We start from the raw sequence: 24,901 nt of genomic DNA on the forward strand, positions 1-24,901 counted from the left end.
AAAACACTTGAATTTTAATGTGGTGTTTTAAAGGATTTTATGCAAGCATGGGAACCATGTGGGAAAGGGGGAAGAGGAAACTGGAGATACTATAAAGCCAAATAAAGCCAAATAAAGGATGATGTCTTCACAGGAGATAGGAAAGCTAGAGAAAGAATGAAAAAACTGACAGAAAATCAGCCAAAGAAAGATGGATAGAAGTGACGAAATTAAAAGCTATGCACCTGGGAACAAAAAGGAAAAACAAGATAGATGAGACGGGAAGGAGACACCAATAGGAGAATGCAACCTGAGTGTGTGTTGGGGGTGGACAGTGACAGCAGGCGGGTAGGGTCAGGGTCTTGCTTGTATAACCACTGCCCTCCACACCATGTGCTGCAGGGCAGAATTGATTAGATCACATCATCACATGGTTCTACCCGGTTCAGGAGCTGACTTTATGCCATCACACCAAACTGGGACATCCAGTACGCAAGTTTTTGTAATCTAACGACATGTGTTTCTACATGATATGCAGCCAGCAAGCAATGCAGTGGTTAGAGCCTTGGTGTTGGGAGCAGGGGGTCACAGGTTCAAACCCCACTGCAGTCAGCATGTTGTTGTCTCCCTGAGACACCTCACCCCAAATTGCTCCTGTGGGGATTGTCCACAGTATTGAGTATGTAAGTCGCTTTGGATAAAACCGTCTAACAAGTGACATGTAATGTAATTTAGAAAATAATGCAAGCAACGATGTATATCAAAGGCATGGCCATTTCATTTTGCTTCTTCTTTTCATTATGTTAGTTAACATATTTTATTGTTGTTCTTTCACCACACTGTCTGTTAGATTTCCTCCCCATGAGACGGAAAAATGATTTCTGATTCTGATTGTCAAGATGTTTCTAGAGGTGTGATAACCATGGTTGTCATTCAGACATGTAAAATGTAGCTTATCACTACACATTTAAGAAACTATCATATCAAAAAAGTTGTTAAAGCATCTATAAAATAAAGTTTTGGATTATCTTTATCTTACCCACTGTCTCCTAAGAATACTTATACTGTATGTGTGAATGGGAAAGCGTAGAATCATCTACAGTGGATGAGCATGGTTTAATATGGAAGCCCATTTCCGCCACTTGAAAAAAATTAAATCCCCATGAAAAGTCATAATTATGAGATAAAAAGTCTTAATAATGAGATAAAAAGTCATAATTATGAGATAAGAAAGTCGAAATAATGAGATAGAAAGTCATAATTATGAGATAAGAAGTGCGCATGCGCTGCAGTGGCGCTGTCTTTAAAGGTCCCTTCATCACCTTGCTGCTCTCCACCATGCAAACAGCATCTAGTCATGGGCGTCGCCAAGATTTTTTTGCTGCAGTAGTTTTGTAGTTGCTATATGACAGCACGGCGTTGCTAGTTAATTTTCAAAATAAATAAACAAACAATACCAGTGGGCCAAGCACGAGCCTGTTCATATTGTAGCGTTCACCGCTATTCAAGATCACAGATCACGAGCCTTCAATGTCGAAAACGTTCTCTTTATTTTCTGGTATTGACGGCCACAGCCACGCCTCACAGAACCAATCAATAGTATAACACTCATTATGACTTTTCCCCACACTCGAACACAACTCCTACCGTCTCGTACTCCCTCCACACACACCGGAAAACGCACACACACACACACACACACACACACACACACACACACACACACACACACACACACACACACACACACACACACACACACACACACACACACACACACACACACACACACACACACACCTGGAAGGGGCGGTCTCTCCCTAACTCCCACCAACAACATTGCCTAAATAATTTTACAAATGTACTAAACTGTGCACATCTGATAACTGAAATAACTATAACTTGGACACGCTACAATATTATCCTTAATATTTACATTAAAAAAATATTCCTTTGACACTTATAACATTACTTTGCAAGGTAAGCACAACCAAAATAAGTTTGTAAAAGCAGAATTTGAACACTGTTTCTGTGCTCCTACAATATTTTTGGATAATACCATTACACCCTGAGCGTACAAGTACACAATAGCGATCGTTCACTGTTTCAACTGGCATGCTGTGGCATTTAACACACACACACACACACACACACACACACACACACACACACACACACACACACACACACTGACGTTCAACCAGAAAACATCAGCCGTTAGCTGTTAACAAAGTATCACACAGAGCTCACAGCTCCTCATATCTGTTCAGAAACTGGACAAAAGTTAAACAAGTACAAACCACAGACTATCTATGTCATGGCGAATACAGTCGCTGCTTTATTTATGTCTGTAGGCCGTTGTTGTGAGTGTGGACGGAGTAGGCCTAGGCTATATACAACTAGCTTAGCCTGGTCGACCCGATCTTCATTCAGAAAACAAGCATTTTAAAAGTGTTTTTGCCAGTAAACACAGCTGGCAGCCGCGGTGAAACCATGGGTGAAACTCGAGCGTTTAGAGCGATGGGAGCGAACAACGACCCCTGATAGATCTCGCGAGAATGTGTATAAATATAGATACATTTTCATAACAAAACAATGGGGTTGCTAAGCCGTTGCTAGGCCAATTGTTGGAGTTGCTATAGCAACTCCAAGCTACCCCCTGGCGCCGCCCCTGCATCTAGTCCTAAATAAGGTAACTATTACAGGTGACTTTTGTAAATGTTAGATGTTACATATAGCCTATATTGCAGCTAAACTACAACAATGCAGTTCATAGCTTTGACATTACCTGTTATGAATATAATATATATGCCTATAGTTTTGTGGTAACGTTCACGCCACTAATGACAATAGTGTAGGCATACTGCTGCTGTGAGTTGCTCTAACTCTAACCCGTGAACGTTACCACAAAACTATAGGCATATATATTATATATATTATATTCATAACAGGTAATGTCAAAGCTATGAACTGCATTGTTGTAGTTTAGCTGCAATATAGGCTATATGTAACGTCTAACATTTACAAAAGTCACCTGTAATAGTTACCTTATTTAGGACTAGATGCCGTTTGCATGGTGGAGAGCAGCAAGGTGATGAAGACCTTTGAAGACAGCGCCACTGCAGCGCATGCGCACTTCTTATCTCATAATTATGACTTTTTATCTCATTATTTCGACTTTTTTATCTCATAATTATGACTTTTCATGGGGATTTTATTTTTTTCAAGTGGCGGAAATGGGCTTCCATAGTTTAACACGTCACTCTATTAGGAAATAAAACGTTCTCATGGGTGACTCTGAAGGAACAGACAGAAGTATAAAGACTTCGAGAATCTTTGTAAAGAAGCACTGAAGCTGTTCTGGATGCTAGTGGAGGTCCAAGACACTTCATTTTGTATTTTTCTTTAACTTGTCTCCTATTTATATTCCAAAGTAGCCTCCAACAATCTTCCATCAGAACCACTCTTGTTGGAATCAAAGACTTACCCTGTCCGTTGGAGTAGTAGATCCACTTCTCTTTGACCTGCGATTGAGGCGCTGATGGTTTCTTCTGGATTGCCTTCTCGATGATGCTGCTGGGGTCCTGCACCGGCCCCTTCTTCAGCACACGAGAGCTCCGCTTCACACTGCAGATCACGATCACCACCAGCACCAGCAGGAGCAGCAGCACTATCATCCAAGGGAGGTGCTCGTTGATGTCGAAGTGATCGTGGGTGCTCGGTCTTGGGGAACCCCTTCGAGTTGGCCTGTAGTAGCTTTGGACCCCACTCCCACCGCCCTGTCCTGCTACCTTGCTGATACCCGGCCAAACCCTGATTACATCAGCACCCTCCGGACCCTCAACCCCTTTCTTGTTTGCGGTCGTCACAGGGTCAGAATTGGGTTGCCCTCGTTGGTGCTCCAGTTCCATGAGTTGCCCGTGAGTCCGTGGGCGATTTGTTGGGGTGGAAGCGCTAAGCTGGTTGAGGAGTGGCCCCTCTGCATGGTGGTCTTCCCCACTCGGGACTCCCCTTAGTTGAATGGCTGCTGATTGGCTGTAGGTGCCTGGGAAAAGAGACAGAGGGATTGATGTATGGAGATAGAACAAGTAAGAAGTAGAACGATGAGGGACAACAAAGAGCGCAACGAGACAAGGTAGTACAGAAGTAAGAGATGGGAGACAGCCTTTTTTGGATCTAACATTACACCATTCACATTATGGTTTATGTTTGGTTTAGGACATTTGACTTTCATGTTTACAATGAATAGGGTTAGGGTTAGTGGCAAGTACCAAATAGCTACATTTTGGAATTACACCTGAATCAATTATTACAAATGGATGGGGAACAAGAATGTGTGCTTTCTGAGATAAAGTCAAAGAGGATATAAGGGAATCTTACATTTAAAAGAAGTAGGGCTTCAAGTTGTTTTAAAGACAGAATGCAGAATACATTGCTTGATCATGGCTAAGGAAAACATGAATACAACTGAAGGTGGTATCATTATTTATACAAGCAGTATATACAAAAAGTATATCCTAAATATTTTTTGAACCACATGCAGAGGTTTGCACTAGCTTGCATGCTGGCAGCACTGCCAAAGAGCATACTCATTCAAGTAAGACTTGATATTTCTAATTTCAGAACAGATGCCTAATGTCACATGCTCAATGAAAAGTTACTTGTCCATGATGGATAACCCCACCCATCCTGTCCACCTGCAGCTGGACAGACAGTGGAGCTCCTTCTCCAACAGACTGCTCCAGCTCCGCTGTCACAGGGACAGATACAGGAAGTCATTCCTGCCAACAGCCATAACTCTGTATTCCTCTGGCTGGCAGAGAACTCACTGCTACATAGTTTGGTTCCTCCGCTACAGTACCATGAACAACCATGAACAACTGCTACTTACATAACTGTAATTGATATACTACAGTACCATATATATGTATGTGTTCTGCTATACTTTAATATATTGTGGAGCAGTCGATCTAGATGATCTAGAACATCTTATATTGAGCATTCTAGTGGTTTATGCCCTTTATGCTTTAGATATGTACATATTGTATACTGCTGCTGCATCAAAATAATTTCCCAATTTGGGATAAATAAAGTACTATCCATCTTACTTTGTCATCAATAGGTTTCCCTCCAAATATAATAACATCATTTCCCAAATCTGGCAAAATTAATTAATTACAATTTCTATCAACACCTGTTATGTGAATATTATGAGTCAGTTATTTGGCATAAACAACTAGTGGTGCTTATTGGGTCTAAATGGATGCAATAGGGTGAATTGCAAAAAAAAAAAAGTTTTGTTTGTTTCATTTATTTGATTGTCAGAGTTATGAGGGGAAATCTTGTTGAATACCCTATGCACAATCCTGTATTCCTTCCACCACGCAGAGGCCCAGCTGTGCTCCACCTCCTAATCTCTCAGCAGACGAGCTGTACATTGCTCACCCCACAGGCTGTCCCTTGAAAGCTTAACTGTTGGCAAATCTTCTGAGATTTAGCATTCAATTGCAGGACATATTGAAAAATAACAACAAAAAAAGAGAGGATTGGGATGGGCTTTCAATTGACACCAGAGCAAACCTCTGTAATCTGTTGAAATGTAAAAGTAACAACTGTTCTGTTTGACAAACACAACACAGGGGCAGTGTTTGAAACATGGTAACAAACTGTAAGGGTCAGTCTTTCTAAGTGCGTCATTAGCCTTTATTGATTATCGATGTCACTGCTGCTGCTCTGTGCCTGCTGCCAGTGGGATGGGTGTTACATGACATTATATCATAGATAGGCTGCTGAATGTTTTTAGGATTGTCCCTCTAAAACAGGTACACAGGTGCAGGTCCAATCCAAAGGTTAGGCTGATTCTTCAACATGTCAACCTTTATTATTTTATTTTTTAATACAGAATACTGTAGGGTAGGAGTTTTTGAACAGTTTAGGGGATATGTGGAATCTTATATGCAAAATATACTGGTCTTAAAATGACTTATGACTCAAACTAATAAAATGTTCCCTACAATTATTATTTATTGTCTTAAGGCCGATTGGAGGGTGCATCATCTGGTATATACTCCAAAATCTTTATCTTTTAATATGTTGACTATTCGCTCATATTTATGTTTTCAACTGTGTAGAAACTTTTAAATGTGCATTTTTATAATTTAGGCTGCTGCTTTCACATGTTACGCTCATTGCTCAGCGAGTGGTTGTGCGGAAACAAGTTGTTAAGTTGTGTTTCTATGGTTACATCCCCTGCTAACTTGTGTCCCTACACACATCTGATATCTGTTTGGTTTACACTTCGAAGGGTTAGTGGTAAATGAGGTAAACGTTTCAATTATTTGAACTTTGAGCGCTGTGCTCAGCGACAATTTCAAACGTTCTCCAGTTGTCACAATTCACATGTTAGGTCACGTTTGTAGTTTTGTCTGTGTTGGTGTTTTTCTTGTCTTTGGGTTCCCTGTCTTATTGTGTTAAGTGTTCACCCCCGTTTCCTGCCTGTCTGCTTTCTGTCTGTTTCCCTCCCTGATTACCCGATTGTGTTCACCTGTTGTCCTTGTGTTTCTCCTCCCCTGCCCGGCTGTTTCTCGTTGTCATGATTACCCCTTCTTGTATTTAGTCTTGTCTCTGTCTGTGTTCAGTGTTGGGTCATTGTTTGTTGGTGACGGAGTTCACCGGAGAGTGTTCTGTTCTGTATTTGTCATTTATCCTTTATCCTTGAAATAAAGGGTTTCTCAAAAGTTATCTGCATTTGGGTCCTGCTTCCTTCACTCATCCGTGACAGAATGACCCAACCAGGAATGGACCCAGCAGACAGTTTGTACGAGGTGAAGTACAAGTTAACATGCTTGAGGAATGACTTTCGATATGCCTCCAGTACTGAAGAGAGGCAGTCAGTTATTTCTGCGGCACGCCAGGAGGTAACCTCAAGGCCCTGGTTGAGGGAGTTGCTCCCCGAGTGGGTGGAGGACTTTTTGGGCAGCGTTGAGGTCAAACCTTTTTCCCGGCCTGCTAGCTCCAGGCATGCTAGTCCCCTACCTCCCAATTCCCAACCTGACACCATACGTCTCGGCGTGTTCCGTCTGGGGTCAACCCATGCTTCTGTCCCAGTTCCTGCTCCTATTCATGAGTCTTATGCTGGAACTCGTCAGCCTTATGGAGGCCCACGGAGCATTCAGGCGGCTGCTAAGAGGAGTCGTCGCAAGGCCAGACAAGGAGCCCGGGCCCCAGCGGCCATGGTCCCAGTACAGGCGCCAGCAGCCATGGTTCCAGCCTCAGTCCTGGCCCCAGCAGCCACGGTTCCGGTCCCAGCAGCCACGGTTCCGGTCCCAGCAGCCACGGTTTCGGCCCCAGCAGCCACGGTTTCGGCCCCAGCAGCCATGGTTCCTGCCCCAGTGCAGGCTCCCGCAGCCATGTTTCTGGCTCCGGGTCCGCCCCACACAGTCATGATCCGGGCTCCAGAGCTGGATCATACAGCCATGTTTCCGGCTCCAGGGCCGGCCCCAGCGGCTATGGTCCCGGCTCCGGGAGCGCCCTATACGGCCGTGTTTCCGGCGTCGAAGCTGGAGCTTATAGACAGGATTCTGGCTTCAGCAGCCATGTTTCTGGCTGCAATTCCGGTCCCTGCAGCCAGGGTTTCGGCCCCAGTTCTGGTCCCCGCAGCCATGGTCCCGACCCCAGCTGCCTTGGTTCCAGACCCGGATCTGGTCCCGGCTGCCACGGTCCCATCTCGGGTTCCCTCCTCTGGTTCCTCCTCGAGTCCCCTCTCTAGTTTCCCTCTCGAGTTCCCTCTCGAGTTCCCTTCTCTAGTTACTCTTCTAGTCCCTCCTCTAGTCTCTCCTCTAGTCCCCTCTTTAGTCTCTGTTCGAGTCCCCTCTCTGTTTCCATCTCAAGTTCCCTCTCCAGTTCCCCCTCGAGTCCCCTCTCGAGTTCCCTCCTTTAGTCCCTCCTTTAGGCCCTCCTCTAGTCCCTCCTCGAGTCCCCTCTCTAGTTCCCCTCTCGAGTTCCCTTCTCTAGTTACTCCTCTAGTCCCTCCTCTAGTTTCTCCTCTAGTCCCCTCTCTAGTCCCTTCTCGAGTCCCCTCTCTGTTTCCATCTCCAGTTCCTTCTCGAGTTCCCTCTCTGTTTCCATCTCGAGTCCCCTCTCCAGTTCCCCCTCGAGTCCCCTCTCGAGTTCCCTCCTTTAGTCCCTCCTTTAGTCCCTCCTTTAGGCCCTCTAGTCCCTCCTCGGGTCCCCTCTCTAGTTCCCCTCTCGAGTTCCCTTCCCTAGTTACTCCTCTAGTCCCCTCTGTAGTCCCTTCTCGAGTTCCCTCTCTGTTTCCATCTCGAGTCCCCTCTCCAGTTCCCCCTCGAGTCCCCTCTCGAGTTCCCTCCTCTGGTTCCTCCTCTGGTCCCTCCTCGAGTCCCCTCTTTAGTTCCCCTCTCAAATCCCCTCTCGTGTTCCCTTCTCTAGTCCCCTCTGGAGTCCCCTCTCCAGTCTCCTCTCGAGTCCCCTCTCGAGTCCCCTCTCAAGTCTCCACTCGAGGTCCCTCTCCATTCCCTATTCAAGCCCCTACGCAAGTGTCGTTGGAGGTCCCGCCGTCTACTCCCCTGCCGGGGGTCCTGCCAACCCTGTGTCCTGTCCCGTTGGAGGTCCCGCCGTCTACTCCCCTGCCGGGGGTCCTGCCAACCCTGTGTCCTGTCCCGTTGGAGGTCCCGCCGTCTACTCCCCTGCCGGGGGTCCTTCCAGCTCTGTGTCCTGTGCCGTTGGAGGTCCCGCCGTCTACTCCCCTGCCGGGGGTCCTTCCAGCTCTGTGTCCTGTGCCGTTGGAGGTCCCGCCGTCTACTCCCCTGCCGGGGGTCCTGCCAACCCTGTGTCCTGTCCCGTTGGAGGTCCCGCAGAATACTCTTCTGCCGGGGGTCCTGCCAACCCTTTGTCCTGTCCCGTTGGAGGTCCCGCCGTCTACTCCCCTGCCGGGGGTCCTGCCAGCTCTGTGTCCTGTGCCGTTGGAGGTCCCGCCGTCTACTCCCCTGCCGGGGGTCCTGCCAACCCTGTGTCCTGTCCCGTTGGAGGTCCCGCCATCTACTCCCCTGCCGGGGGTCCTGCCAGCTCTGTGTCCTGTGCCGTTGGAGGTCCCGCCGTCTACTCCCCTGCCGGGGGTCCTGCCAACCTTGTGTCCTGTGCCGTTGGAGGTCCCGCAGAATACTCCCCTGCCGGGGGTCCTGCCAATCCTGTGTCGTTGGAGGTCCCGCCGTCTACTCCCCTGCCGGGGGTCCTGCCAACCTTTTCTCCTGTCCCGTGGGAGGTCCCGCAGAAGACTCTTCTGCCGGGGGTCCTGCCAACTCCTGGTCCTTTTCCGTGGGGGATCCTGCCGAAGCCTGTCCGACCGGCTCCGGTTTCTGTCCGGCCGACACCGGGTCCTGCCCGATCTCCGGAACTGGCCCATCAGCGCTTTCCTGCCCGGCCTCCTGATCCTGTCCGGCCCTCTGAGAGCCGCGGTCTTCGCCCTCGAGCCCGGCTCCCTGAGAGCCGCGGTCTTCGCCCTCGAGCCCGGCCCCCTGAGAGCCGCGGTCTTTGCCCTCGAGCCCGGCCCCCTGAGAGCCGCGGTCTTTGCCCTCGAGCCCGGCCCCCTGAGAGCCGCGGTCTTCGCCCTCGTGCCCGGCCCCCTGAGAGCCGCGGTCTTCGCCCTCGTGCCCGGCCCCCTGAGAGCCGCGGTCTTCGCCCTCGGGCCCGACCCCCTGACTCTTCCTGCCGTTGCCTTCGCCCTCGGACCCGGGTCCCTGACTCTTCCTGCCGCTGCCTTCGGTCCTCCATGGTCCCCACCTTGGACTCTGTTTTGACCCCGGGTCGTCCGCCCGAGACCCCTTCCTGGTTCTCTGCCTTGTCCCCGGGCAGTCCGCCCGAATCCCCCTTTTTGGACTGTACCTTGCCGTCCGCCCGAGACCCCTTCCTGGTCCTCCGCTGTGTTCCTGGGCTGTCAGCCCAAGACCCGTCCTCCGGACGCCCTCCGCCCACCCTGCTTGGGGTTTTGGACTTTTTTGTTTTTTTTAGGGACGTCTGGAATCCGTCCCTTGAGGGGGGGGGAGGGGGGTTCTGTCACAATTCACATGTTAGGTCACGTTTGTAGTTTTGTCTGTGTTGGTGTTTTTCTTGTCTTTGGGTTCCCTGTCTTATTGTGTTAAGTGTTCACCCCCATTTCCTGCCTGTCTGCTTTCTGTCTGTTTCCCTCCCTGATTACCCGATTGTGTTCACCTGTTGTCCTTGTGTTTCTCCTCCCCTGCCCGGCTGTTTCTCGTTGTCATGATTACCCCTTCTTGTATTTAGTCTTGTCTGTGTTCAGTGTTGGGTCATTGTTTGTTGGTGACGGAGTTCACCGGAGAGTGTTCTGTTCTGTATTTGTCATTTATCCTTTATCCTTGAAATAAAGGGTTTCTCAAAAGTTATCTGCATTTGGGTCCTGCTTCCTTCACTCATCCGTGACACCAGTGAAACAGCAATGTCAGCGCAGAGCCATTTCACCACATGTCATGGAAAGGCAGCTTCAGAGTATAAATGTTTTTAGAAGATGACATATTTTTCTTTTAATGCTACTGAAAGAAAGCCCACACATTTATATGGTGGGTTTGTTTGTTGATGTTATGTTGTGGGTGTCTTTCCTTTGGTGCTCCCGGTGTGTTGAGCTGTTGCATCGGAGCTGCCGTGCCTGTATGCCGGTGATGTTTCCTTTCAGTTTTGTCGTGTATGAGACGACAGTGCCTTTTCCTCCCGTTTTTCCTCAACATTGTCTTTGCCTTTATGCTGAAGAACCAGCACCTTACCGTGGTAGAGAGGTGTGTGTGCCCTGATGAACCTGGGGGCTGTGTTGTCTGGAACCTTGTGTTCCTGGTAGGGTCTCCCATGGCAAATTGGTCTCAGGCAAGGGGCCAGACTAAGATTGGTTCAAAAGACCTCATGAAAGAAACAAGAACAAGAAGTGAGGATACCCGGCCCGGAGGAAGCCCGGGGTCCCTTTCTGGAGCCAGGCCCAGAAGGAGGACTCGTCGGCGAGCGTCTGGTGGCCGGGCTTGCCACGGAGCCCGGCCGGGCCCAGCCCGAAAACGCAACGTGGGCAACAGCTCCGCTTCTCCGTTCCGCGGGCCCACCACCTACGGGAAACAGCGATGGGATCGGGTGCGCTGCCAGAAGGGTGGCAGTGAAAGCGGAGGGTCTCGACGGACCAGACCCGAGCGACAGAAGCTGGCTTTGGGGACGTGGAACGTCACCTCTCTGGGGGGGAAGGAGCCGGAGCTTGTGCGGGAGGTGGAGCGTTACCAGTTGGATCTGGTTGGGCTCACCTCTACGCACAGCGTCGGCTCTGGAACCTTACTTCTGGATAGGGGTTGGACTCTATTCTTCTCCGGAGTTGCTCAAGGTGTGAGGCGCCGGGCGGGTGTGGGGATACTCACAAGTCCCCGGTTGGGTGCTTCGTTGTTGGAGTTTACCCCAGTGGACGAGAGGGTCGCCTCCCTACGCCTGCGGGTTATGGGGGGGAAACCGGAGTATACAGCCTTCTTGGAGACCCTGGAAAGAGTCCTGTATGGGGCTCCTGAAGGGGACTCTTTAGTCTTGCTGGGAGACTTCAACGCACATGTGGGCAATGATGGAGACACTTGGAGGGGCGTGATTGGGAGGAACGGCCCCCCTGATCTGAACCGGAGTGGTGGTTTGTTACTGGACTTCTGTGCTAGTCATGGATTGGCCATAACAAACAACATGTTCGAACATAAGGATGCTCATAAGTGTACGTGGTACCAGAGCACCCTAGGCAGAAGGTCCATGATCGATTTCGTTATCGTATCATCGGACCTGAGGCCGTATGTTTTGGACACTCGGGTAAAGAGAGGGGCGGAGTTGTCAACTGATCACCATCTGGTGGTGAGTTGGGTCGAGTGTCGGGGGAAGCCTCTGGATAGACATGGTAAGCCCAAACGTGTAGTTCGGTTGAACTGGGAACGTCTGGAGGAGGCCCAAGTTCAGGAGGCCTTCAACTCACACCTCCGGCGGAGCTTTTCAGGCATTCCTGTGGAGGTTGGGGACATTGAACCAGAGTGGTCGGTGTTCAAAGCCTCTATTGCCGAAGCCGCGGCGGGGAGCTGTGGTCTCAAGGTCCTAGGTGCCTCAAGGGGCGGTAACCCTCGAACCTCCTGGTGGACACCAGTGGTCAGGGAAGCCGTCCGACTGAAGAAGGAGGCCTTCAGGGATTTGTTATCCCGGAGGACTCCCGAAGCAGTTGCAAGCAGTGATGTAGTCTACGTGATACGCTGGTATACGCCGTATTCCCACTAGAAAATGCCAGTGATTTCCGTATACCGTCTTAAAAATGAGCGATGATACGTAACAACATCATTTTGTGACTGCGCTTTCACGCTTTCGCCTCTTCGTTAATACCTTTGGACGTCTGGAGCTTCCGTCGCCTGTGGCCTGTGGCCTGTTGCTAAGCAACAGCAACACACGGCTCTGACAAACCCCAAGTTTCTCTAACGTTATCAGAATTTGATCCGTCCACCATGCAAGTTCGCGGAGCGCTAAACAGGAAGCAAACATGACACGAAAACAGACGACAATATTTCAATGTTTTCCGAAGTGTTCCCCTATTACCACTACAGAAGAAGAGCCATGTCAGGTGGCTGTCCTAAAGGTGACAGAGAACGAGCCCGGCGGTCCGCAAATGTAACCGGTAAGTGAAATTAGCATGGTTATCATTAACGTAACTGTAGCTAACTTGCTAACTTGCTAGCTAACTTGATCAACGTTAGTGTGGTGGATCAATGGAAGAGAAAGGGAGGGAGATACTGTGTGTGTGTGTGTGTGTGTGTGTGTGTGTGTGTGTGTGTGTGTGTGTGTGTGTGTGTGTGTGTGTGTGTGTGTGTGTGTGTGTGTGTGTGTGTGTGTGTGTGTGTGTGTGTGTGTGTGTGTGTGTGTGTGTGTGTGTGTGTGTGTGCAGTCATAAACAGAACACAATGTTTATATTATCTCCTTGTTTCGGACACAGATGAGAGCTCCTGGCCAGCCTTGTGGACTGAAAGTCAGGCTATGGAATTTAAGAACAGGCATCCTTGGTTAGAGTGGAGGGACAGAAATTAGGTAAATAGATTAGACGACATGAGACGTCCAGAGCACACAAAATAGCCCAGGAGCTCACGGAGAAGGGTGGACAGGATTTAGTTGGACATTTGGTGAGAGCTGTGTCAGAGACTGTGTTTGCAGAGACGGATTCTGTATTCAGCATACTATCTTGCGAAGATGAACCAACCTTTTACTGACCATGATAGTCTCATTGAGCTTCAGGAAAAAAATTGTGCCAACATGGGCACTAGTCTGCACTCAAGGTACAGTTCCACAAAAATTGTAAAACAAGTGAAAAATAGTTCACAGTATTGTGACATCTTCAAGCAAGTTGTCTGTTCTCATTGACGAGGCTCCATCTGCAGGGCTTGTGGACTAACACAGTGAACCCAGTATGGACATGTTGAGTGCTTTTCCAACCCTCATTTATTGAGGTGAAGCTTATTTGTTAATTTGTTTCTTGTTTGAAGCTAATTTGTCTTGTAGCACTTCAAGGATGTTTGCTTGTTCATTTAAGCTGATACAGTACATAGTTTGACAATGATTTATGGAAGATAATAGGCTGAACAAGTTTGAATAAACTAATGCATTGAAAAATATGTTTAAAATGATTATTAAAATGTTTTTTAAGTGTAGAATATGATGTGTGGGCCAGGACTTCTGTAGCATGACCATATTTATTGTATATTACTTGAAAATTGCAGTAGGCCATATTGAGATTTTGATAAAAATGTCGATTAATTGTTCAACCCTAGAAGATAAGTGGGATTTTTCCATCATTGTTCATTCTTTTATTTTTTTATTGTTAATGTCACTGGCAGTTAAAAGTCACATACAAATGCTTATAATACATTGACATGTTGATAACACATAACCAGTCTCAAGACTAGTTATGCATTAGTGAGTGTGATGGTGTTCATGAGGTGTTGCTTCGAGACAGGTGTCGCTCCGCGATGCGTCGCTCTAGGATGGATGAATACAATTATTAGAGTATACCCACTACAAAAAAGTAGACTACACCACTGGTTGCAAGGTACGGACAGGCCCGAAGGGCAGCAGCCTCATCCGTGGCCGAGGCAAAGCAGCGGGTTTGGGAGAAGTTTGGAGAAGACATGGAGAAGGACTTTCGGGCGGCACCAAAGTTGTTCTGGAAAACTGTCCGACACCTCAGGAGGGGGAAGCAGGGAACCATCCAAGCTGTGTACAGTAAGGATGGGACGTTGTTGACCTCAACTGATGGAGTGTTAGGGCGTTGGAAGGAACACTTTGAGGAACTCCTGAACCCGACAACTCCGCCCTCTATGTTAGAGGCAGAGCTGGAGTATGACGGGGGATCAACACCGATCTCCCGGGGGGAGGTCACTGAGGTCGTCAAACAACTCCACAGTGGCAAAGCCCCGGGGGTGGATGAGATCCGCCCAGAAATGCTGAAGGCTCTGGGTGTTGAGGGACTGTCATGGTTGACACGTCTCATCAACGTTGCGTGGAAGTCGGAAACAGTACCGAAGGAGTGGCAGACCGGGGTGGTGGTTCCCCTTTTCAAAAAGGGGGATCAGAGGGTGTGTGCCAATTACAGAGGCATCACACTACTCAGCCTCCCCGGGACAGTTTACTCTAAGGTACTCGAAAGGAGGGTCAGGCCGATTGTCGAACCTCAGATTGAGGAGGAACAATGCGGATTCCGTCCTGGTCGTGGAACGACGGATCAGCTTTTTACTCTCGCAAGGATCCTGGAGGGGGCCTGGGAGTACGCTTATCCGGTCTACATGTGTTTTGTAGACTTGGAGAAGGCGTATGACCGAGTTCCCAGGGAATTACTGTGGGAGGTGCTGCGGGAGTATGGGGTGAGGGGGTCTCTACTCAGGGCCATCCAATCTCTGTACTCCCAAAGCGAGAGCTGTGTCCGGGTCCTCGGCAGTAAGTCGGACCCATTTCCGGTGAGGGTTGGCCTCCGCCAGGGCTGCGCTTTGTCACCAATCCTGTTTGTAATATACATGGATCGGATTTCGAGGCGTAGTCGTGGGGGGGGGGGGGGTCTGCAGTTCGGTGGACTAAGGATTGCACCACTGCTTTTTGCAGATGATGTGGTTCGGATGGCTTCATCGGTCTGCGACCTTCAGCACTCACTGGATCGGTTCGCAACCGAGTGTGAAGCGGCTGGGATGAGGATCAGCACCTCCAAATCTGAGGCCGTGGTTCTCAGCAGGAAACCGATGGACTGTCCACTCCAAGTAGGGAATGAGTCCTTACCCCAAGTGAAGGAGTTCAAGTATCTCGGGGTCTTGTTCTCGAGTGAGGGAACAATGGAGCGTGAGATGGGCCGGAGAATCGGAGCAGCGGGAGCGGTACTGCAGTCGCTTTACCGCACCCTTGTGACGAAAAGGGAGCTGAGCCAGAAGGAAAAGCTCTCTGTGTACCGGGCTATTTTCGTTCCTACCCTCACCTATGGTCATGAAGGATGGGTCATGACCGAAAGAACGAGATCGCGGATACAAGCGGCCGAGATGGGTTTTCTCCGCAGGGTGGCTGGTGTCTCCCTTAGGGATAAGGGGAGAAGTTCGGTCATCAGGGAGGGACTCGGAGTTGAGCCGCTCCTCCTTCGTGTCGAAAGGAGCCAGTTGAGGTGGTTCGGGCACCTAGTTAGGATGCCACCTGGGCGCCTCCCTAGGGAGGTGTTCCAGGCACGTCCAGCTGGGAAGAGACCAAGGGGTAGACCTAGGACCAGGTGGAGGGATTATATCTCTTCGCTGGCCTGGGAGCGCCTTGGGATTCCCCAGTCAGAGCTGGTTGATGTCGCCAGGGAAAAGGAAGTTTGGGGCTCTCTGCTGGAACTGCTACCTCCGCGACCCGACCACGGATAAGCGGGAGAAGATGGATGGATTTATGCTGTTAGGTGTTGTGCATACATGTATTAAGGTGAGTGTCTATTTGTACAATGTAAACTTGTCAGTGTTTATAGGCCTATGTAGTAAATAGTGATATTAGTATATATTTTAGGAGGGAGTAATGTCTCTAGTTTGTTAGCCTAATTTGCATATGATGTAATGGCGGCTGTAGGAGAGAGCATGGTAGAGGGGAGTACAAAACACGTTCCCAACCCTTCAAGGATCAAAACTTGAAACCACCGGAGTTAAATCCAGACAACAGTAGATCAGAAATGTCTTTGCCTTTTGAGTATGTTTTTGGGTTTTAACATGCTTCTTGATGTCAGACAGTTTGGCATAGAAATCCCCCTTACAATAAAGGCAGTATGCCCGTGTGTCATCTCCAATAAATGGCTTCAACCATCCTTTATACTCAGGGTTTGATTCCCACTCCTTTCTGTATTTTTGAGAATACAATTTAGACTGTGCCATGATGTTTAGCTTGTCACAGAGAGGCACACGCACAGTGGGCGAGGTGATTGAGTGACTGAGGCTGTGTGAGTCAAAACAAAGCAAAGGCAGTTATGTATTATAGTGTGAAAGTGAGTGAAGAAACATTTACATTTTACATTTAAATCCCGCTCAAAACCAGGACGGCTTGGCAGTTGGCGCATGCGCAATTCATTTGCAGTCTCGACGCGGGGGAGAGTGGGTGTCTCCTCTCTGCTGACTGCAGCAGCTGCTCTGCTGCGGCCAGGCAACTGTCAGTCTGAGCGCCTGTGAGTACTATGGGAGGGAGGCGGGGCTCACGGCAGCACCCGCGGCTCGTTAACTGCAGAACAATACGTGAGTCTCCAAACACCAGAAAAGTCCCTAATAACACCATTATAAATCGTTAGATTAGTCGTTAGTCGCTTTTGACACGAATAAGTAGCCGGAGGGTTTGGAAAGCCGCCAAATGTAACGAGATAACCGCCAAGTTGGCAACACTGCTCACTGAACGAATTAAGTACAAAGACGAATCGTTCGCGAACGTGCAAATCACCAGAAGTCGTTCGCGAACCGGTGAACGAATCAGTGAACGAATCTTTAAAGTGAACTGAATCACACACATGCACACGCCACACCCCTCTCTCTCTCTCTTAAAGAGACAGTGATCTCACCTCACTCTGCATGACCCTAATATCACAACATTAGGATATTTGTGATGTAACTTCAACTCTTATTTACATTGAGTGAATTATACAACGTGAAATATTTATCACTACTGTAGACTGAGAGGTCATCGATCACATTCCAACACTAAGAGAAGTGACAGTGTTAAAGGTGTGGGGGGCTTTGTGTGGGTCGGGGTATACTGGCTATGGGTGGTACATTTTGAGTAATGACCCTCTCATCGAGACAAGAATGATGTAAAAACAGTAACAAGGAATAAGAAGGGGAGAGGAGAGCAACATATAAAGAGAAAGAGAAGGATGTTTCACATTCTCCCCTCTAATAGGAAGAAAGGATGGCAGTTGAGGATGACTGAAATACCAATAACTCCTCCTCAACTCTAACATTCCTAAGATGCCACCTATTTGTTTCCATGCCTACGAATGTCCTCTTTAGGAATTCCAACATAATTATTGATGAAATGATGCTGCAACAGGCAACTTGAGCAATACTGTGTGATAATACTCTCTACACAAACATCAGAACATGATATAAAACATATTTATATACTAATTACTGTGTCTAAATGTGTGTACTTCTGTACACACAAACTGTTTTTAAAGGGAAGAAAGTATAAATCTGTCATATAGAGTGGAGCAGAAAGGCAATTAGCCTAGCTTAATTGACGACTTAACACAGAGGTAATAACCGTAAAAAGATAAGACTTCTTAATATCTCTAAATGTTAAAGTCTTCATTCAATCCTTATATCCAAACAGTAATTAAAAAAATGATAGTTTGTGGTTTTAGGGAGAGTTATGTGTTGCAACTATTTTTCCAAACCTTGGGCTAGCAACCTAGATATGATGCAGAAGAACCCGCTAAATGGATTTGCCGTTCTTCTTCAAGAAGTTTGAGCTTAAACTGTTAATGCGTTTATTTCTTCAGCCAAGAACCAGGCTATGGTGAAAGTGTATACATTAGTAAGCTTCTATTAGCCAACATTGAATTTCAGGGGCTAGCCTATATCTAAAGAAGGCATATTTATCATAAGGCCACTATTTGATGCTGCTTACTGTAATTCTATTAATTGAGTTGAGTAAAAGGACTTATATTCACAGTCACTCGGATACAGGAATTGGAAATGCTTATGAGGAGGGTCTCTGACCTTCATGTACAGGTCCACTCAGTGCTGATGGAGGCGTTGTTGATGAAGGTTCCTGCAGAAGCACAGCTTTTGCAGGTTCCGGTAACGGGGTTGTGGTGAAAGGCTTAGCTGAAGAGGTAGAAAGGGGTCGACATACATTATCTGTCTCTCTAGTCCCCGATGTGAGCAGCCCCTGAGCATGGCAGATCGTGTGGGTTCGGCACTTCAGCGAACTTGAGTCTGAGAAAGTTCCCTTGGTGCACGGCTTACACACCACATCGTCTGTTTCACTGCCCCGCCTCCTAACCCTGGTCCCTGGTGGGCACAGCGAGTGGGGCTTACACTCTGTGCCCCCAGCCCCAGACAGGAAGCTGTTGGTGGGACATGTGCAGACTCGGTCCTGGGTGGGCTTGCAGGTTGCTTTCTCAACGAAACCCCCCGGACACGGACCCCGGCAGGGATGGCATTTCTGCAGCCCGTTCTCCCCCCGTGTGAAGGTGCCTTCAGGGCAGCGGCTGCACTCCCTCACGGCTGTGAGGGAGCAGTGGAGCGACACGTGGGTTCCTGCCGGGCACTTGTCACAGTCCAGCTGGGTGCCCGAGTCGGGGTCCGTGTGCTGATACTGTCGGGGGGAGAGGAGGGCTGGATCGGCGGGGCTGGTAGTATTTAAAACCCGGGCCGAGATGCCAACCACCACGGAACAAAAGAGCTAAGGAGAAGGAAGAGAACAATGAGGGGACGTTTAGGAGAAATCAATAAAATTGTATTTTATGCAACAAGATTAAAGCCACATGTTTATTACATCCCACACTACTTAGAGTAACATTTCTGAAATAACAGCAAAAACAAGTTCTGAAGACAACATTGACGTATCATGACCTTTAAATTTGACATGTTGCCTATTTGCAGATACATCAGTCATATAGAACGATAAACAAGTACAAGTCACAAGATATGAGTGCTTTTAGCTGTGATAATATGCCAAAAGGCTAAAATACAACCATACTCACAAAGGTTTATACCTAATGGGAACATTACAACATGGTTGTCAGTTTTCCTTTGTAAATGTCAAGATTTTGAAAGAGAGCTGTCAAAGCTTGTGGCACTAAACAGGGTTCTTACAATAAACAGACATAGGCAATAAACGTGATATTTTAAAATGAAATACTGATGCTAATAATACATAATATAATAATTCAGTGCTTCTTAATTAATTTATGTTTCTTTCCGTTCTCTCTTTGTCTCCTTCTTCAAACCCCCCACACACAAATTAGTGTTATTAATTTGCCAAAAAAGATTGTCATCCACAGACCATGAATACCGACATTCCGGATTAAAGGGATTTAACAGATAAATGGACCCACAGATGGACAGCTCACTGACTCAGAAAAAGGACAAAAGAACCCAAAGCGCTCATTGCAACATAATTGAGACTCCTTTCCATTAAGATGCATTTTTTATATTGGTTTGAACACATTGAATAAGACCCACACAACTAAAGCATGTTGTTGCCCAATCCAAAATAGTCTCCTGACAAACAGTGAGTAAGCCATGCAAAGATGTATCATTACAATATTTGGTTGGAAACATCACAGGCAGCAGACATGAATGTGTTTAGGGTTACATGGACTCAGGAAAGTCCAATTTCCGGAGCTACCATTTAGCTTCCCAATGGATGGTGTTTCTTTGATGAGATTAGTAGGGAAACATCTCTTTGAAAACCCATTTAATGCAGCGTCATAGTATCTCATTCTGTCCCTCTTAAATGAAGTGCAGGGGGGGGGTTGAAGACATGCAATATGACTCTAGCTTTACTTGTTTTGCTTTTGTTCCGTTGCCATGCACTCTCACCTCTGCAGGGAGGCTGACAGCTCACTGGGTTTAGGGGAATAACCCACACATGTCTAAAAGACTGAGTCATGTTGGAGGAATACCATCAGGCAGCCTCCCATTACATAATGCTCGAGGGCTGACAGTGTTGTATTGTCTCTTGTTTCCTTTGTGGAAAAATTAAACAGTCTTAGTGAAAGTTATTTATAAATGTATTGTAATTATAGTTCAACTCATGTTGCATTTAACTTGTGCTTGTATTGTATTTTTTAATCATCATATTTGAACCCTCTTTCTACTCAATTGAGAGAGACAAAATGTCTTGACCTTGGCACTATCCTCTCAATCACCAATGCACTTCTAAGTCTCCCACATTCTGCACCCTAGCTGGCAGCCCAGACCCGGCAAGAATTATGACTCTGATCTGACACAGAAGCCAAACAGGATGATACACAGTGACAGTGTGTGTGTCAGTGTGTTCTTCCCTGCTGAGAGTGTGTTTTCAGACAACGATTAGCAACCCTTGTGTGTGCATGCAGAACAAACAGTTCTGGTGGGATAGAAGTGATGCAGTGAGGGGAGAATTCTGCTGATTACGCACATTACCTTGTGTGAATCTGAACTGTCCTGTTCTTCACTCTCACTCTGTTGCTGCTTTAACTCCTGAATTTCCCCACAGGGATAAACAAAGGTCCATTTTGTCTTACATTACTGTTGGTCATCTGTTAGGACTGAACAGACACATCGTTTAGGGTCATACACAAGGGCGTCACTTTGGGTCGAAAAGTGGTGGGGTCATAGGGGGTCAGAAGATTTATAATGTTGCACTATGCATTTGGGGGAGGGGGCAGATTGAGGTTGGATTGGAATATTTCCAAGATTGGGAAAAAACAAGAATCAATGTCAATAATGTTTTAAGTTGAATGCATTTTGGTCTATTTTTCATTATGTAAGATATTGGATTTCTTTAAAAGAATTCAAAGCTCATTCAAATCTATTTTATTCAACTTGCATTTTATGTTTTCTTATTGTGATATTACTGTGTCAAATTTGTTGGTAATCTTGTGCAAGATATTTTTCAAAGCTTTTTTCATTTAAAAAAAAAAATGATATTAGATTTCACATAACTGCATTTGGTTAGTTGAAAGCAATAATATTAAGTTCAACGTATATTTGTTATTTAAAATTAATATTATTTCTTTCAACTAACCTAATATAGTTATGTGAAATATGTTGACCAAATTCATTTAATTAAGGTCAATGTTTCAGGTTCTTCAGTGTAGTATCAGTGCCTTAAGGTTCCTTTAAAAGTGAAGAGGTTAGAGGCCAATGAACTTAATCCATACAATTCATAAATGTTGTTTCAAGTATTTGGACATCTTTAATTGAATCTACTGTTGAGAAAATTGGAAAAAATCAATTAGGTTTATTTTAAGACATCAAGAAGGAATGAGGGCTACTGAGTTGACAAATATGACATGTGGGGTTCCTCAAGGCTCCATATTGGGGCCTCTCCTCTTTAACATGTACATGCTACCACTGGCTCAGATAATGAAAAACAACAACAACATAAGTTACCATAGCTATGCGGATGACACACAAATGGACATAACCATTTCACCAGGAGACTATGCTCCAATGAAAACACTGAGTAAGTGGATTGAACAAATCAATGACTGGATGTGTCAGAACTTTCTCCAATTAAACAAAGACAAAACTGAGGTAATGGTTTTTGGAGCCAAGGCAGAACGTATAATGTGTGCATCTAGACCGGGTGAAGACAATACCTATTGACGCAGCAACCACTGCAAGTTATATTCTTGTTTATTTAGACTTCTCTGTTTCATTTATTCTACTCTGTATAATTGTTCTGTAGTTATTGGAGCTAAAACGGCGCTTTTGTGAGATTTTAAATCTCAGATCTGCTCACGTGAACCTGTTACACAGGTCTCAGTAGGCACTCAAGCCTGCATTACAATATAGGCAGGGCCTCTCTGCTGTCGCCCATCAGCTGTAGAGAGTTAACTAATTAGAGGGGCGTGGCCCCACAGCTGTGAGAACTCAGCAATCAGGCGTCCATTTTAGGTTGCTCTTTCCTGGAGCGTCAGCTTCAGCTTCAGATAGACAAATACATTGGAGTCCTGCTGGAGTAAGACTGACAAAGACATTGGAGTCCTGCTGGAGTAAGACTGACAAAGACATTGGAGTCACAAGGGTGGCAAAGAGGAGGCAAATCCTACTCTGATTGAGCTAATTACCGCATGGTGTCTTATTTTCTTTTCTTTACTTTTCTAGCCCCTCATGCTATAATCATGTGTATTTTCTCCATTCCTGTTCATGTGTCTTCTCGCAATTATCACTGGCCCCGTGTATCTCCTAATCGCTATAACCGGCCTGCTCTCGTCTATCCCACGTGCTCCACTGAGATCCAACATCTAGTTTCAGGTGGCCAGTGGAACTGCCAGTCAGCTGTTCCTAAGGCTGACTTCATCTCTGGCTCCGCCTCCCTGCAGACCCTGGATTTCCTTGCTCTCACTGAGACCTGGATTACTCCATTCAACACATCCACCCCAGCAGCTCTCTCCACAGCATATTTCTTCTTCCATACACCCAGACCCACTGGCAGAGGAGGTGGCACTGCTCTCTCCCAAATGGAGCTTTTCCCTCTTCGAGCTACCTAACTTCACTCCTTCCACCTTTGAATTCCATGCCGTCACAGTAACCCATCCTATACAATTAACCATTGTTGTTCTCAACTGTCCACCAGGCGCCTTGGGTGACTTCTTGGAGGAATTAGATAATCTCCTCTCACACATCCTTGAAACTGGCCCTCCCGCTGTACTTCTCGGAGACTTCAACCTCCAGACAGGGAAAATAGACGAACTAACATCTCTGTTAACCGCCTTTGCTTTCTCACTGTCTCCATCCCCACCAACTCATAAAGCTGGCAATATCCTTGATCTCATATTCCCAAGGAACTGCACTACTTCTAACCTCTCTGTAAACCCGCTCCACACATCTGATCACTTCTTCATTTCATTCTCTCTACCCCTTTCCAAACATAACAATCTAATCTCTTCTCATCCTGCACCTGTCCGCCGTAACCTTCGTTCCCTCTCCCCCTCTACCTTTGCCTCATCGGTGCTCTCAGCCCTCCCTTCCTCTGACTCGTTCCAACTTCTGCCTCCAAACTCTGCTGCGGAAACTCTCCTCTCTACTCTCTCATCCTCTCTGGACTCTCTCTGTCCTCTCACATCTTGGCAGGCTCGTCAGTCCCCTCCTGCTCCCTGGCTAAATGACGCACTGCGTGCTAATAGAACCGTCCTTAGGGCAGCAGAGCGGAAACGGTGGAAATACAAACACCGCGACGACCTCCTAACCTATCAGGCTCTCCTCTCCTCTTTCTCTGCTTCGATCTCTCAGGCAAAAAGCACTTTCTTTCAAGATAAGATCCAATCTTCCTATTCCAATCCCAAAAAACTATTTTCCATCTTCTCCACCCTCTTGGACCCTCCCAAAGCCCCTCCCCCCTCCTCACTTCTGTCAAGCGACTTTGTTAACCACTTTGAAAAAAAAAGGTTCTTTTTCTGACTCACCTTTACTCACCGCTGGGTCACCAGACCCTCCTTCCACCCACACACTAACCTCTTTTTCCCCTCTCTCGCCAAGTGAGGTTCTTACCCTCATTACCTCTGCCCGCCCTACCACCTGTCCTCTGGACCCTATCCCTTCAAACCTCCTTCAGACTATCGCTTCTGATATTCTACCGTTTCTCACCCATTTCATCAACACTTCTCTAACTTCTGGTAACTTTCCAAACAGTCTCAAGGAGGCAAGAGTAAACCCTCTCCTAAAGAAACCCACTCTCAACCCGTCTGATGTTATAAACTACAGGCCTGTCTCTCTACTCCCGTTCCTGTCTAAAACACTTGAACGTGCTGTCTTTAAACAACTCTCCTGTTATCTCGATCAGAACAACCTTTTGGATCCGCACCAGTCTGGTTTCAAGGCAGGTCACTCCACAGAAACTGCTGTCACTGAGGAACTGCACACTGCCAAAGCAGCATCCCTCTCCTCTGTCATCATCCTTTTGGACCTGTCTGCTGCATTCGACACGGTGAACCATCAGATCCTCCTTCGCACTCTCCAAGAACTTGGAGTTTCAGGCTCTGCACCTTCCCTCCTCACCTCATACCTCAAAGACCGTACCTACAGGGTAACTTGGAGAGGGTCAGAGTCCGACCCTTGTCAATTAACTACAGGGGTCCCTCAGGGCTCTGTTATTGGTCCCCTCCTCTTCTCCCTGTACACAAACTCGCTCGGATCTGTCATTAGCCCGCATGGTTTTTCATACCACTGCTACGCTGACGACACCCAATTAATTCTGTCCTTTCCCCGCTCAGAGACCCAGGTCGTCGCACGCATCTCTGCTTGTCTAGCTGACATCTCTCAGTGGATGTCCGCTCATCACCTCAAGCTCAACCTTGACAAGACTGAACTGCTTTTCCTTCCGGGAAAAGATTATCCCACTCTTGACCTGACCATCAACATCGGCACCTCTGTTGTTTCCCCGACTCAGACTGCAAGGAATCTGGGCGTGATCCTAGATAACAAACTGTCCTTCACTGCAAACATCGCTGCTACAACCCGTTGCTGCAGATACATGCTTTACAACATCAGGAGGATGCGTCCCCAGCTGACCCAGAAAGCCACGCAGGTTCTGGTCCAGGCTCTCGTCATCTCACGCCTAGACTACTGCAACTCCCTCCTGGCTGGTCTACCTGCATGTGCCATCCGACCTCTGCAGCTCATCCAGAATGCAGCGGCTCGTCTGGTCTTCAACCTTC

At 47.3% G+C, this 24,901-nt stretch overlaps 1 protein-coding gene across 1 annotated transcript in view; it reads right to left on the bottom strand.

Annotated features, from left to right (window-relative positions):
- Positions 1-24,901, bottom strand: part of tnfrsf21 (tumor necrosis factor receptor superfamily, member 21) — an 82,990-nt gene that overhangs the window by 45,448 nt on the left and 12,641 nt on the right. The window contains exons 2-3 of the mRNA XM_034076585.2: positions 18,246-18,933; positions 3,467-4,024 (exon numbers count right to left, since the gene is read on the bottom strand). Of these exons, the coding sequence (XP_033932476.1) occupies positions 3,467-4,024; positions 18,246-18,933 (1,246 nt within the window). The remainder of the gene's footprint in view (positions 1-3,466; positions 4,025-18,245; positions 18,934-24,901) is intronic.

Source organism: Pseudochaenichthys georgianus, chromosome 24, assembly GCF_902827115.2.
Source record: "Pseudochaenichthys georgianus chromosome 24, fPseGeo1.2, whole genome shotgun sequence".
Lineage (NCBI taxonomy): Eukaryota > Metazoa > Chordata > Actinopteri > Perciformes > Channichthyidae > Pseudochaenichthys > Pseudochaenichthys georgianus.